Below are 12344 nucleotides of genomic sequence, written 5' to 3' on the forward strand. Positions count from 1 at the left end.
AAATATTCCAAGAAGTTTTTTAATAAAATATCTACTCTTATGTCTAGTGCTGGAAATTTATTTTGCTTTGCAAATAACTGCTCCCTACTTTCAAGTAGTCTTTACATTTTTATGAAAAGTAATTGTTAAATCAATTTATTGGAATAATTCCAATAGCTGTACGATAAAATTTATAATACATAATAATACGATATATATATATAATACAATAACAAAATATACAATGACCATCGCTGTGATTAACAATAAAAGGAATGAAATTCATTGCTATAGAAACTGAGTTCAATTTACTTATACAATTTCCTAATTACTTCATTTGCTTTCATATCTCTCAAACTAGTCCCGGGTTAACAATTAAACCGTCACTATTACTGTACTCATTTTTCTCGTCGCGAAAATTATCGAAATTCGATATGAAGGTAAATTTCGGATCAACGACCAAAAAAGGAAACGAATGAAAATTCTCGTTCCATCGGTTCTTCCTCGATTGAAATATAAAATCGTTTCGTCTGGTCCTGAAAACGATTCCAAATTGGATTACGAGCGCGACAAACCTGTAGCGTTGCTGCAAAAGTAGAAATAAAAAAAAAATTCAATTCGAATTTATTCCCTATCCAATTAAATGAAAAAAATTGCTAGGTTGCTCATCAATGATGAAACACATCGGTCAAACTGTTGGATATCTCCATCGTAACGAAATAAAGTGAAAAAATCAAACAAAAAATTAACAGAGAAAAATGGTTTTTTTACTGGCTGCTGCCCAATAAAAGCGTTATTCAAGTTTTGTGATCACTTTTTATTACCTTTCATTTTTTCGTTGATTCAGAAAATAATTTAGAATGAAACAAATATGACGCTTGATGTATTTCTCTTGCGTTTTTTTTTTTTTTTTTTTTAATACAACAGGAATTAGCACACGTTCGATTCTTTTCGTTCCAAGTTTCACACTTCTTTTCTCGTTTAACGTTCAACGTCGACTATTTTCGCCTTTAATTTCCTAAATTTCATTTTTAACTCTGTTTCTAGCGTTTTATCGACGAACAGTGTTGATCTATTTTCTGCGAGAAAAATTGTCGATAAGACGAAGAAAGAAATTTCAGAAGATTTGAAAAATATCATTAGGAATATTAAGGTATTTCTATACCAAGAAGATTTCGTTCGAAAGAAAAAAGGAAATATCGATGTCTATCGATCCGAAGCATTAATTAATCAAGAAGTTAATCTTCCACGAGATTTCATAATCGAAGAACCAGATGCCAGGCGATTTCATAATTTGCGAAACATTAACGGTTACTTTATTACGTAATAACTTCTTCATATAAATAAATATGTCTTTCTCGATCTTGTACGAATATACGTTCACAATGCTATTAAATTCAACCGGAGTCAAATCAGGTCAAACGTAGTTTGAAGGAAGCAACTTTCATCGAAACGTGGCTTTAAGTTAATCTTGGTTGGACTTCAAAGCGTTTCGAGGAATCGGGATAAACGATCGATGCTGGCAGAAACGATCGTGATTCAGCGGGCTGTAACGCGTCGCGATAACAAACGATTTCGCGAGTCTTTACGAGAAGGGATGAATGAATTACGATCGCGGAAATCGTCGATCAAAATCATAGGACCGAACGACGATGAGTAGGACGATGGCGAGCAACGATGGCGACCAGCAATGGCAACGCGACCAACTACGTTGCTGATGGCCCGTTTCTTACCTCTGGAAGTCATAAATCGCCACCGACTCCTCGTTCGACGTCCATAAACAAATTATGGCGAATTTACACGGCTGCGACGCGAGAGATCGTCCCAGTTTCGCGAGCCCGCGCAGACTCTTTGATCTCCGTGGAAACAAATGTGAGAAATCGTGTGAAATTGGTGCTTTTTCGCAAAGTGATTTACAAAGATATTCGAATACTCGTAGAAAAATTTTTAAGTATATATCGTACGTGTTGAAATTATATTATGACTATAACGTGACACATTACGATTGTTAGGATCAGGAAATGCATAAAGAAATCAGGAAATGAAAAGGAAGATATAAAGAAATGTATATGACGTTACGATTTGGAAATGTATAAAGAAACATACTGGAAATGTAAGATATTTACTGCAAAAATATGTTTAGTTAGAAATTAGTACGTGTGTAGAAGGAATATAATATATAATATTTGATTTTATGTAAATTTTAGGCGATTCGATTAAGATAAAGTTGAATAGTAACATTGTATTTGAAGATAGAAATTGAAAACACGTTAGTTTATAGTAGAATGATTATATAAAAGAAAATCTAAGGTGAGTGAATATTTTAATATGAAATACACGATTTGGAATTACACATTAATTATTGTGTAGCAATTATGATTCTTGTAATCGATCGATATAATTGATGGTAAAATTTTTGCATCGAGTTTTGATTTATGTTGGTAGCGTTTGGTTGGGGTTGAAGTACAGTCGACGTTGCAACGAATTGATTTACGTAATTGGATATGTTATAACATTGTATAATTAAACATGTTGCGTGTGTGGTTACGGTATTTTTTACTTTGTCCTTGTTACGTAAATGTTGGCGCTTGATAAAAATTCGGGAGGGTAAAAATTGTTGCGAAATGTTTAATTGCATAAGGATACGATTGCAGCAAATAACTATTCTGTTTTTATCTTTCTCAGCATGTAGATAGGTACGCGCAAATTATAATTCAGTTAAATATAGAGTTAAATATACAGTTAAATTCTCTCTGGAGTGAGGAATTTCAAATTTAATTAAAAAATAGTAGCAGCGGTAACGGTGTTATTTTCATTCGATATTAAAGACATTAACAATGCATCAAAGGAAAATATACCGTGGTTGCCACGTAATCTGACCTCATTGTTACAACATTGTAATAACAAATAAAATTCCCCTTTCGACCCACATATAAAATCCATGTTTTCCTTTATATCCTTTTACGTATTTTCTTTCAAAATATTTCGTTTTTATTTATAATTATAATCGTGAAACATAAAAAGCTAAAACAAAACGTATATCATGAAATTGGATCAAATAATGAAATTAAAAAGGAAATTAACGAAATGTTAGGAGTCAATTGACTTCAATTTTCATTTTCCTTTATCATGTAATTTCTAAAGTACATAATATGTTTCTTTAATCTGAATTACTTGAACCTGAATTTAGTCAGCAAATTTGAGAACATTTTTCTGATACTTTTAGCATTAATCAAGTGCAATATAACTTTAAGATCTCATAGTTTGTTAACCTTAAAATAATTATCAAATACAAAAACTAGATATAAATTTATCGCGCACTTATGATCTAATAAAATGATCTAATAAAAAGACAAAGAAGGAAACTGGGAAATTCAACAAAATCCTAAATCTATAAAATTACAAATTAGTCATTTTAACCGTTCTGATAGTTTTACCATTAATCAAGTGAAATAGTACGCCTTCCTAACCTCAAAATGATGAGCGAACACGAAAATCCGATATAAGAATATTGTGCGTAAATTCGTTTATAACAAGCAACATCGAACAATCAGATAAAACAGAAAGAAAAGTAAGGAATTCAGTAAATTTTCCTCAGTAAGATTTTATAAAATTCCTGCGAAAAATTATATATTATTTATTCATTCCGACAATTGCTAACCTCAAAATGATGGTCAAAAACGGAAATCCGACATCAAAATATCGTTAGTAAATTTCTTTATAATAATTATTATACAAAAAGAAGTAAAATAAAGAAATTCGACAAAATTCTAAATCTATAATTTATCCTACGAAAAATTACCGATTAGCTACTTCTTTTAACGATTCCTAACCTCAAAACGATAGTCAAACACGAAAATCCGACATCAAAATATCGTTTGTAAATTTGTTTACCATAATCATTATACAAAAAGAAGTAAAATTAAGAAATTCGACAAAATTCTAAATCTATAATTTATCCTCCGAAAAATTACCGATTAGCTACTTCTTTTAACGATTCCTAACCTCAAAATGATGGTCAAACAGGAAAATTCGATATAATCATTTCGTGTGCAATCCAATCCAATATCGTAAGTTTTTTCAAACGACCAAATAAAAAGATAAAACGATCGAATGAAGGTGAAAGAAGAAAAATGCAATAAAGTGAGACACCGTGGCGCGCAAAAGCAGGCCGCCACGTAGAGAACGACCGCAGGGGCTTGGCACGATCCGTCGATCGTGTCCGATCTATACTCACTGGTGTCTTGGCAGGCGGCGAGGTCGAGGACCTCGATGATATGATCCACGCACTGCATCTTCTGGGAGTGCGAGAACGTGTCCGGAAGCCTGAGCCTCGCCTGGTACTGAAACACACGAACAACAAGAACTGTCAGATCGAAAGAAACAAAAAATATCAAAAAAAAAAAGAAAGAAGAGAGAGAAGAGAAAAATGTCAGATCGACGATTAAATCGGCGAAAGCGTGCAACAGAAAACGGTAGATATGAACGATGAGAAGGAAGATCGGTATCGTGGCGGACTTTACGGAAAGTTGAGACCGCCTTTTAACCCAAGCCACGGCCCCGTTTACGCATTAAACAGCAATGTAAGCAAAAGCCGGCGGCGTGGACGTGCATTTCCGTTTCGTAACATCCAGCCCACTTTGTGTCTATTATTACCATCTGACACGTACCCCCGGGGATGCACCGGTCCGCTCGTAATCGCGATCGTTAAATCAATTACGATAACGCGCTGCAGCAGCCGTTACGTTCCTTGCGAAACCCACCCAACAAGCCATTTTTCGATCCGGACGGGTCGTCACTTTGTTCCTAGCCTCGTCTTTCTGTAGATTCTTTCAATCTTTTGAAAGTCTTTCAAGTTGATAGGTTTGGTAGATGAAGAGAGAATTTTGGTCGTTCAAATGTTGGATTTTCTTTCGTTTGCTGGATCTCTGATCGTTTTTAACTTCTTAAAGACATGTTTGTGGGAAGAGGGAATTTCAGTGGTTTGAGAAGCATTCTTTGATTATCTTGAATTTTTTTAGAGGTCGATGGGTTTGGATGATTAGGCTATTTTCATAATTCGTAGGCGATTCTTTGGCTTCTTGGTTATTTTCAATCGATTTGGTTCCTGAGTATTTTCAATATTTTTGGGGGCTGATGAAATTTAGGATTTTTGGAGGAAGAATTTCAGTGGTTTGTGAATGATTCTTTGGCTATTCTGGATTTTTTAAAGATCGATGGGTTTGGATCAATGGATTATTTCGATAATTCTTTGTATCTATTAGCTTTTGTTCTTTTTGATAAAATTGACTGGAGAAAGAGTTTCAATGATTCGAGGACAGTTCCTTAAACCTGTCAATCCTTTGAAGCTTAACGTTGCTACTTTTTAAAACTTCATAAAATAATAATACGTAAATGAGAAAGAAATACTTAGAAAAATACGACACTACTAACCGCAATACTAAAAATCGAATTCAATAAAACAAGTTTATATTAAAACAAGTAAAACGTCGCCTTGGCGCAACATTTGTGCTTAACGAGTTAAACAGAAAGTTCGACATAAAACTGTTATCTCTTTAGAAGGCGTATCCAACTTTTCCAAGTTAATACTCCAACCTTTTACAACTTCGAGAAATTATAAAATATAAACGAGTCAAGAAATACGTAGCTAAGAAAGTATAACCACTGTCTACTTGGCGTAACTGCTAACTACAGTATCAAAAGTCGAATTCAAGAATACGAGTTCGTTAAAACAAGTACAACGTTGCTTCGACGCGACATTTGTGCTTAACGAGTTAAACAGGAAAATCAGAATCGAAAACTAGAAACGTTTTCCCACCGACGATCTTGGCATAACAACTTAGCGTAACTGCAGATCACGATATTAAAAAGTCGAATTTAATAATAATGCAAGTTTATTAAAACAAACAAAACGTTGCTTCGGAGCAACATTCGTGCTCAACGAGCGAAATAGGAAGATCTGGATCGAAAACCAGAAATGCTGTTCCATCTTACCATCAACTTGCCAATTAGACAACACACGAATTATGCAACGAAGGAACTGCTAACTCTGCAGCGAAGGAGGAAGCTACGTGTCATGTGCCAGGTTGTAACGAGCTACACCTTCGACAGCTCGATCAGGAAAGAGCCACCATCGTTCTTACGCGATTCTGCACGTAGCGCATGAACTTTCCTCGTCTTGAAACGCGTTCACGTGCATTCGATAATTCGGGGACACGCGAGGACAAGCGTGTTAGTATCGGAGGGAAACGCGCGGCCACTGCCGCTTTTGGAATTCTTTCATGAACGTCGTTTGAAATTTTTCCCGGATTCTGTCCTGGAATTCGAGAAATTCACCAACCGAAAACAAAATGAATTCCAAGCTATTTGCTTTATTTCCCATATACCGGAGTTTCAAGCGACGTCCAGTTATATTGGATTTTTTCCATTGTATTTTATCTTTCATTCTTAAGTCTAATTTGTACAGTAGAATTTTTGTAGGTTTTTACTTGTTGGTCATGTCGTGTCTCGAAAACGCATTCCTCGAAGGGAATTAGAAATTCAGTAAAGACAGAACCAGGTTAGCTGTGTGATCAAAATTGGAAATTAAGGGACATTGTGAAACTTTTTGGAAGTGACGCTTTCTATAAATAGTTTAGAAGGCTTAATTATGCAGGATAAAGATTTGCTTCTAAAATTACTATATTATCAAAGAAAAAATACTGGAAGAGAAGCTTAACGAATAAGAAATTCGGAGAAAAGATGCACCAAAATTGAACTCTGTGTATTGCGTATGTTCAATATACTTCATATTTGGCAGAAGGTACATTTACATCACTTTTTCATTGTACGAACCCTTCAAATAAATAAAAATATCCTGATAACAGGAAGATTTATAAACAGTCAGTTTAAAAAGCCTTCTTGCACCACGTAACAAGGCTATTTTGACTGAAATAAAATTCTACCAAATTTTATAGGAAAATTAGTATATTCCATATTCGATACCAAGAGGATAAACGCTTCCATGAAATATTAACAAAATATATAGTTTCCTAACATTAACGTAACTCATAGTCCCTTACGTGTTTCAATGTTTTTACAGAATACATTTTACTACGAGATATGTATTGTTAAGTATAATTTTATACGAAGATTAATATAGCAGATTAATTTGCTAGCAGAAAAATTTCGTGTTCTATCTACATTCTTGACGATTGTATCTATAAATGTTTTACAAAAATACGTTAGCAACTTGATAGACTTTTATGCACATACACATGTCTGTATATTTCTTTATCACTACGTAGATAAATACGTGCATAAGTTACCGAGTAAAAAATATAATTCCACTACGATAGAAACGTTTTCGAAAGCGGTCAAAGGAAACGCTTACATGGAATACGATAGTTGGAATAATTTTCGATCGCTAAGGCCCAACGATAAATAAAATCGATCGTTCCTTAGCCTCGTTGACTCATATTTCTGCTCGAATGGAAGGCTGGAATCAGGCGTTCGATGCCTCGCTGGTGGGCTTTTAAAATTCTATTATGTGCCTGATTAATAGTTCCACTTAATCATTCGACGAAAGTATGCGCAACTATATGAAACTGCCGATAATGGCGGTCGACGCGGTTGGTTAACTTAAATCAATGTAAAGCAGCCAATTAAACAGCCCATTGTTTCCTAGTCGCCTATTTGAAATTCCGCTCGAACGAAACCATTAAGCAGTAGGCTTAATGAAAGGAAACTCGATTCTCATCTCTTGGTGATCGACGTGTTGCTCGCGAAAATTTACACGGCGACTGGAACAGCACTCGCGGATATTATTATCGCGGATATTACGTCGGAAACGGTTTGATTAATGCGTCGACGACTACGTACGGGGATTCAATTAAGGAAACTTTGATCGTTGGCTTTTTCCTTTAGAAAACGTAAGAACGACCAGGGAGAAATGCTAGAGGTTTATCCTTTCTTTCAGAAAATTGAAAAATATATAAGCAGAAATGGTGTTTTAGAAAAATGTGTTATGAGAAAAAGCTGTGAGAATTCAATAAAATATTTGTTCTAGTTTAGATCGACTCTGTAGTACGTATCAGATCTGCTAGTATCACAATTGTTGTGTCAGAACATACATGTACATTAATTGTTTTTTCCATCGATATTAGTATGCTATTTTTAAAAATTGTAAGGAAACTGTGGTACTATCATTCGAAAGAAAAAAAATACAATAATCTATTTTTATCGATATCTGCCTCAGTATTTCAAGAAAGGAGAACAAAAATTCTAATTTTTACTCTGAACGATATACCTAAGTACGAGTATACTGTATCAACGACAATATTACAACTGTAATTAACAAACAACTGAACAACTATAATAAAAATGATTTAAATAAAATAAGCATACATAATATCAACACACGAGTGCCGTTTTTCTCTATACGCTATGCTCTCTATATATGACGCGCACATGTTCGCGTTCACAAGTCCTTTACGTAAAATTCTGCAAATTTACTGCCGTCACCAGCAGCGGAATATTGTGTGAACGCGCTTCGCTGCGCATATGTTAATTTTATCAAAAGCATCCACTTTATTCGTTTATTAATTTATCAATTGGAAATAAAAAGAAAACACAAACTCGCTATTTTCATACGTAACTTCACCCTGGAAAATTGTAATAATTACTACAACGATATTTGTGCAAATTCACATTTCCACCAACGCAACTAAAACGTTTTTTCCATACATATCAGTTATATCGTAACAAGTGTGTATCTTTGCATGGCTTATTGAACAGAAGGTCTACATTATGTTTCTATCTTTATTATGTAGAACGCTATATTTATAATTGCATCACTTTTGCGTCAGAGGGTAAAATTATTACTTATACCGCCATGGCCCTAGTTTCACTATATCGGCTGATCTTCGGTTCTTTCGTGACGCTGTAGGCGGAAAGTTGTACTGCTATCGCGAATAGTGGCGTATCTTGCGTTAAGTCAGCCTTATAACGCCGTTAAAAATGACTCGCCAAGATTTCCCTGTGAACTTTGAAAAATTTCTCCACTAAAATCTACATTCTTTTTGGTTGCGTTACCATCAATGTCGGATATTGATACATTTTCGCACATCACGTGCATTTTCATTATTTTGCACTTTCCAATTTCTTATGGATACAAGATAAACCGTAGTCTAGAAATGGTCTATAAAATCGAATTTTTCCTTAGTCACGTTGTCAGTTCATCGCGCGTGGTCAGATTATTTTTGAATCATTTTCGTGTGCACGCGGCTTAAGGTGGATGTCGGCTCGGTCGACACACCCTGCCTTGGCCGCGGCGGGCAACGCGGACGAACGTGCCATTTTCTCGACGGCCGGGAGTCCGTTACACAAGAGGATCCGTTATGCGGAGAGAGAAAGTGGCGGCCGACGATATTTCGCTGCGGGTATAGCGGTCGTCTCTCGGCCAGCAGGAAACTGGACTGCTCCAGAACGGAGCACGACCGTGAACGTCATCTTCGCCGGCTGGTTTCCATAGAACGACGGCGACGTGTCGGCCATCACGCTCCACGCGGAGAAAAGGGAAAGTGAGAGGTGGTCGAACCATTCGTTCAATAGCTTTTCGATCAATCTATAGAGTATCGACTTTATAAATATCCAGGAAAAAGCTTTCGAACGAGAGAACAATGGGACGTTTCGAGCGGAGGATGACGGAGTCAAGAGGACAAAATGTAGAATGTTGTAAGATTCAGGTCTGTTCGACTCTTTAAGCAGACAAGGCGAGTCGAGGATTAAGACGATTGACATAATTAAACGAATTATTTCTAGATGGTTTCAATTCTAGGAAACGAAGGATGGAAGTAATCAAATATGTAGTTTTTCACTTTCATCTGGAAAACTGAAGTCAGTTTGGTTCCATTGGTAAAATTGTTCGATCTTATGAATAATATTTTAATACAATAGAACGGTAGAAAATACGATAAAAGATTAGAACGACAGAGTAGAATTTGAAAAAGTTGATGAATTCAATAAAGGGGTGACTGGTCTAAAAATTCATTGTCCCATTCAAGGCAGCTTTCTATGAAACCGGCGATACATAGAATATCCGAAAACAACAAACTGATGCAAAATTTTAAAATTCTTCTGCGAGCCAAAGCGACACAAAAATTAAGACCTTACTAAATTGCGTTTGTTTTTGTTTCTCGATTATCTTCGTTGAACAATCGGCTAAAATATCTACAAGGAGTAGGAGGAGGAGGAGGAGAAAACGTGGAGAGTCGGCGTAAAGGCGCGTCCATAATTGTAAGTACGGCGACAGGGATACGTTGACGGCGAGAGAAAGGCACGAGGAGGAAGAAATACGAGCCCGTGAACGAAAACAACGTGACACGACAAAGTAAGAGAATTGGAGAACGTAAAAAAAGGAGCGAGATAAACGATGGCAGCGGTTGCTTTAAGCGTATTATGCACGTAGGGAGACGGCGCCGAATGTTTTTGAAACACGTAAGACACGCGCTCGGCGGTTCACTGACCGAGTTATGACGTCACCACAACTCTCTTTCTCTTTCTCCACCTTTCTTTATCTCTTTTTTCTTCCTACCACCCTCTATTTGTCACGGGGCAACTCCTGTCTCCCTTGCCATAATCGAGAGGCCAACGTCCCGTTGGATCGGTTTCGTGTGTCACACACATGTGTTTCTCGAGTACTTACGTACTTACTTGCTACCGTGAATGTTTCTTCGACACGTATGACGTATATCTATCTTCGTCTCTGTGCTTAAAGAAATTTTATTTTTGGTAGTTTCGTTGTTTGAAGCGCAAAGGGATCAACGTCACGTTTATGAAGACTGATCGCTCGATCGTTCGAAGAATGAAATATTAGTCGTTTTAGATCATTTTCTAACGATAGAATTAAGAATTTTCGTCGTTTCTGCGCTGGGGAAATTTTAGGTGATTGTTTCGTTACATAGATTATGAAGAGAACAGAGTTTATTAAGGTCAATTGGTTGGCTCGCGAAGAATTAAAGGGTAATTACTTATTCCAGTAGCTACTGTAGTTAGGACATTTTCAAAAATGCAGTTGGTTAGTGGTATATGCTCTTCTGTGAGAATTTCTCCACCGAAATTAACAATTTCTCTTATATGACGTTAATAAGTTTAACGATGAAACAAATATAAGGTTCGACAAATAAATTTTAAAGGTTACAACCAATACTATTTCGACGATATAAGGAGTATGGAAATTTCCATTAAACATCTTTTAAGAATTCCTTGTTTATACTGTGAAAAGTAAGAAGCATCGGCAAACTTGCTTCACTGTAATTCGTAACACAGGAAAGTGTCTCTAATTTGAAAAAGTATCTCGCTAAGGTGAAACACAATAAATTTATGTGTCTAATTTCGTGAACATTCCAGTTCACTTGTTCGGACCAAACTTGAAAACGAAACGTCAAAACAAAGCGCAACGTACCTACTAATAACACGATTGAAATCCGAAGAACAACAAATATACGTATCGTCCATTCGAACATTCGTTGTGACAGTCTAAAATCTAAAATCCCCAATAAATTGAATCAATTCGCTAATGGACGATTGCGACACCTTCCTAGCGTGTTAAATCCGCGAAAATGCAACGGTTGGTTGGTTGGCTTGTAGCCCGCATTCCAGGCGATCTCGCACCCGAGGTGTCCTCCTAATTTTCTGTCGCGAAGCCTTCATAAATTTCGCGCGGAACTTGGCACGCACGCAGCGTGCCGATTTTCCTGGAAAACAGGGAAACACCGCGGGCCAGAATCGGTCGCTTCCTATTTCGCCAGTCGGCCCCGGAATCGGCCGATCTTGTCTAGCGTGTCTGACTATGTCTCTCTGTTTCTACTTGCGCTCGTCTGGCGGTAAATGTGGACGATTTACGAGTTTCTCTGCCATCGAAGCGTTTCTTTCTTCCGGCGGTAACAAGACTGCACCCTTTGTCGATTATTAATTCACTTTGATCCTTGTCTTTTTAGTATATATATTCTTTAACTTATATATATAATGAAGATTAAAGTATCAATGTACTGGAAAGTTGCTTTTAAATATTCCTAAATAAATATTACAAATATCGTTTTCTTAAGTTCTCTAAAGGGTTATTTATATTGTTTGTATATTATTTATGTTATACTATTATATTATAATATTTACGTTAGATACGAGCACTTTTTTTTAAAGTCTTCTAATAGTCTTCTAATAAGTCTTCCAATTAAAGTATTATTCATATTATGTTTATTTGTTTGGGAATAGATATTTAATTTGCTGTATTCTGATTAATTTATTTTCAATTATAGTGAACTATGGATATTCCGCACGATATTATCTTGACGACTACGTGACTAGTTTTCATCGCTGTAGAACAG

The 12344-nt window shown here is 36.0% G+C and overlaps 1 protein-coding gene across 4 annotated transcripts in view; it reads right to left on the reverse strand.

The window, feature by feature from the left end:
• LOC132905037 (uncharacterized) overlaps window positions 1-12344 on the reverse strand; it is a 269837-nt gene that overhangs the window by 25242 nt on the left and 232251 nt on the right. For all 4 annotated transcript variants that reach the window (XM_060955955.1, XM_060955956.1, XM_060955957.1 and 1 more), the window contains one exon: window positions 4217-4322. In XM_060955955.1, coding sequence (XP_060811938.1) covers window positions 4217-4322 — 106 coding nt within the window. The remainder of the gene's footprint in view (window positions 1-4216; window positions 4323-12344) is intronic.

This window comes from Bombus pascuorum, chromosome 3 (genome assembly GCF_905332965.1).
Source record: "Bombus pascuorum chromosome 3, iyBomPasc1.1, whole genome shotgun sequence".
Classification (NCBI taxonomy): domain Eukaryota; kingdom Metazoa; phylum Arthropoda; class Insecta; order Hymenoptera; family Apidae; genus Bombus; species Bombus pascuorum.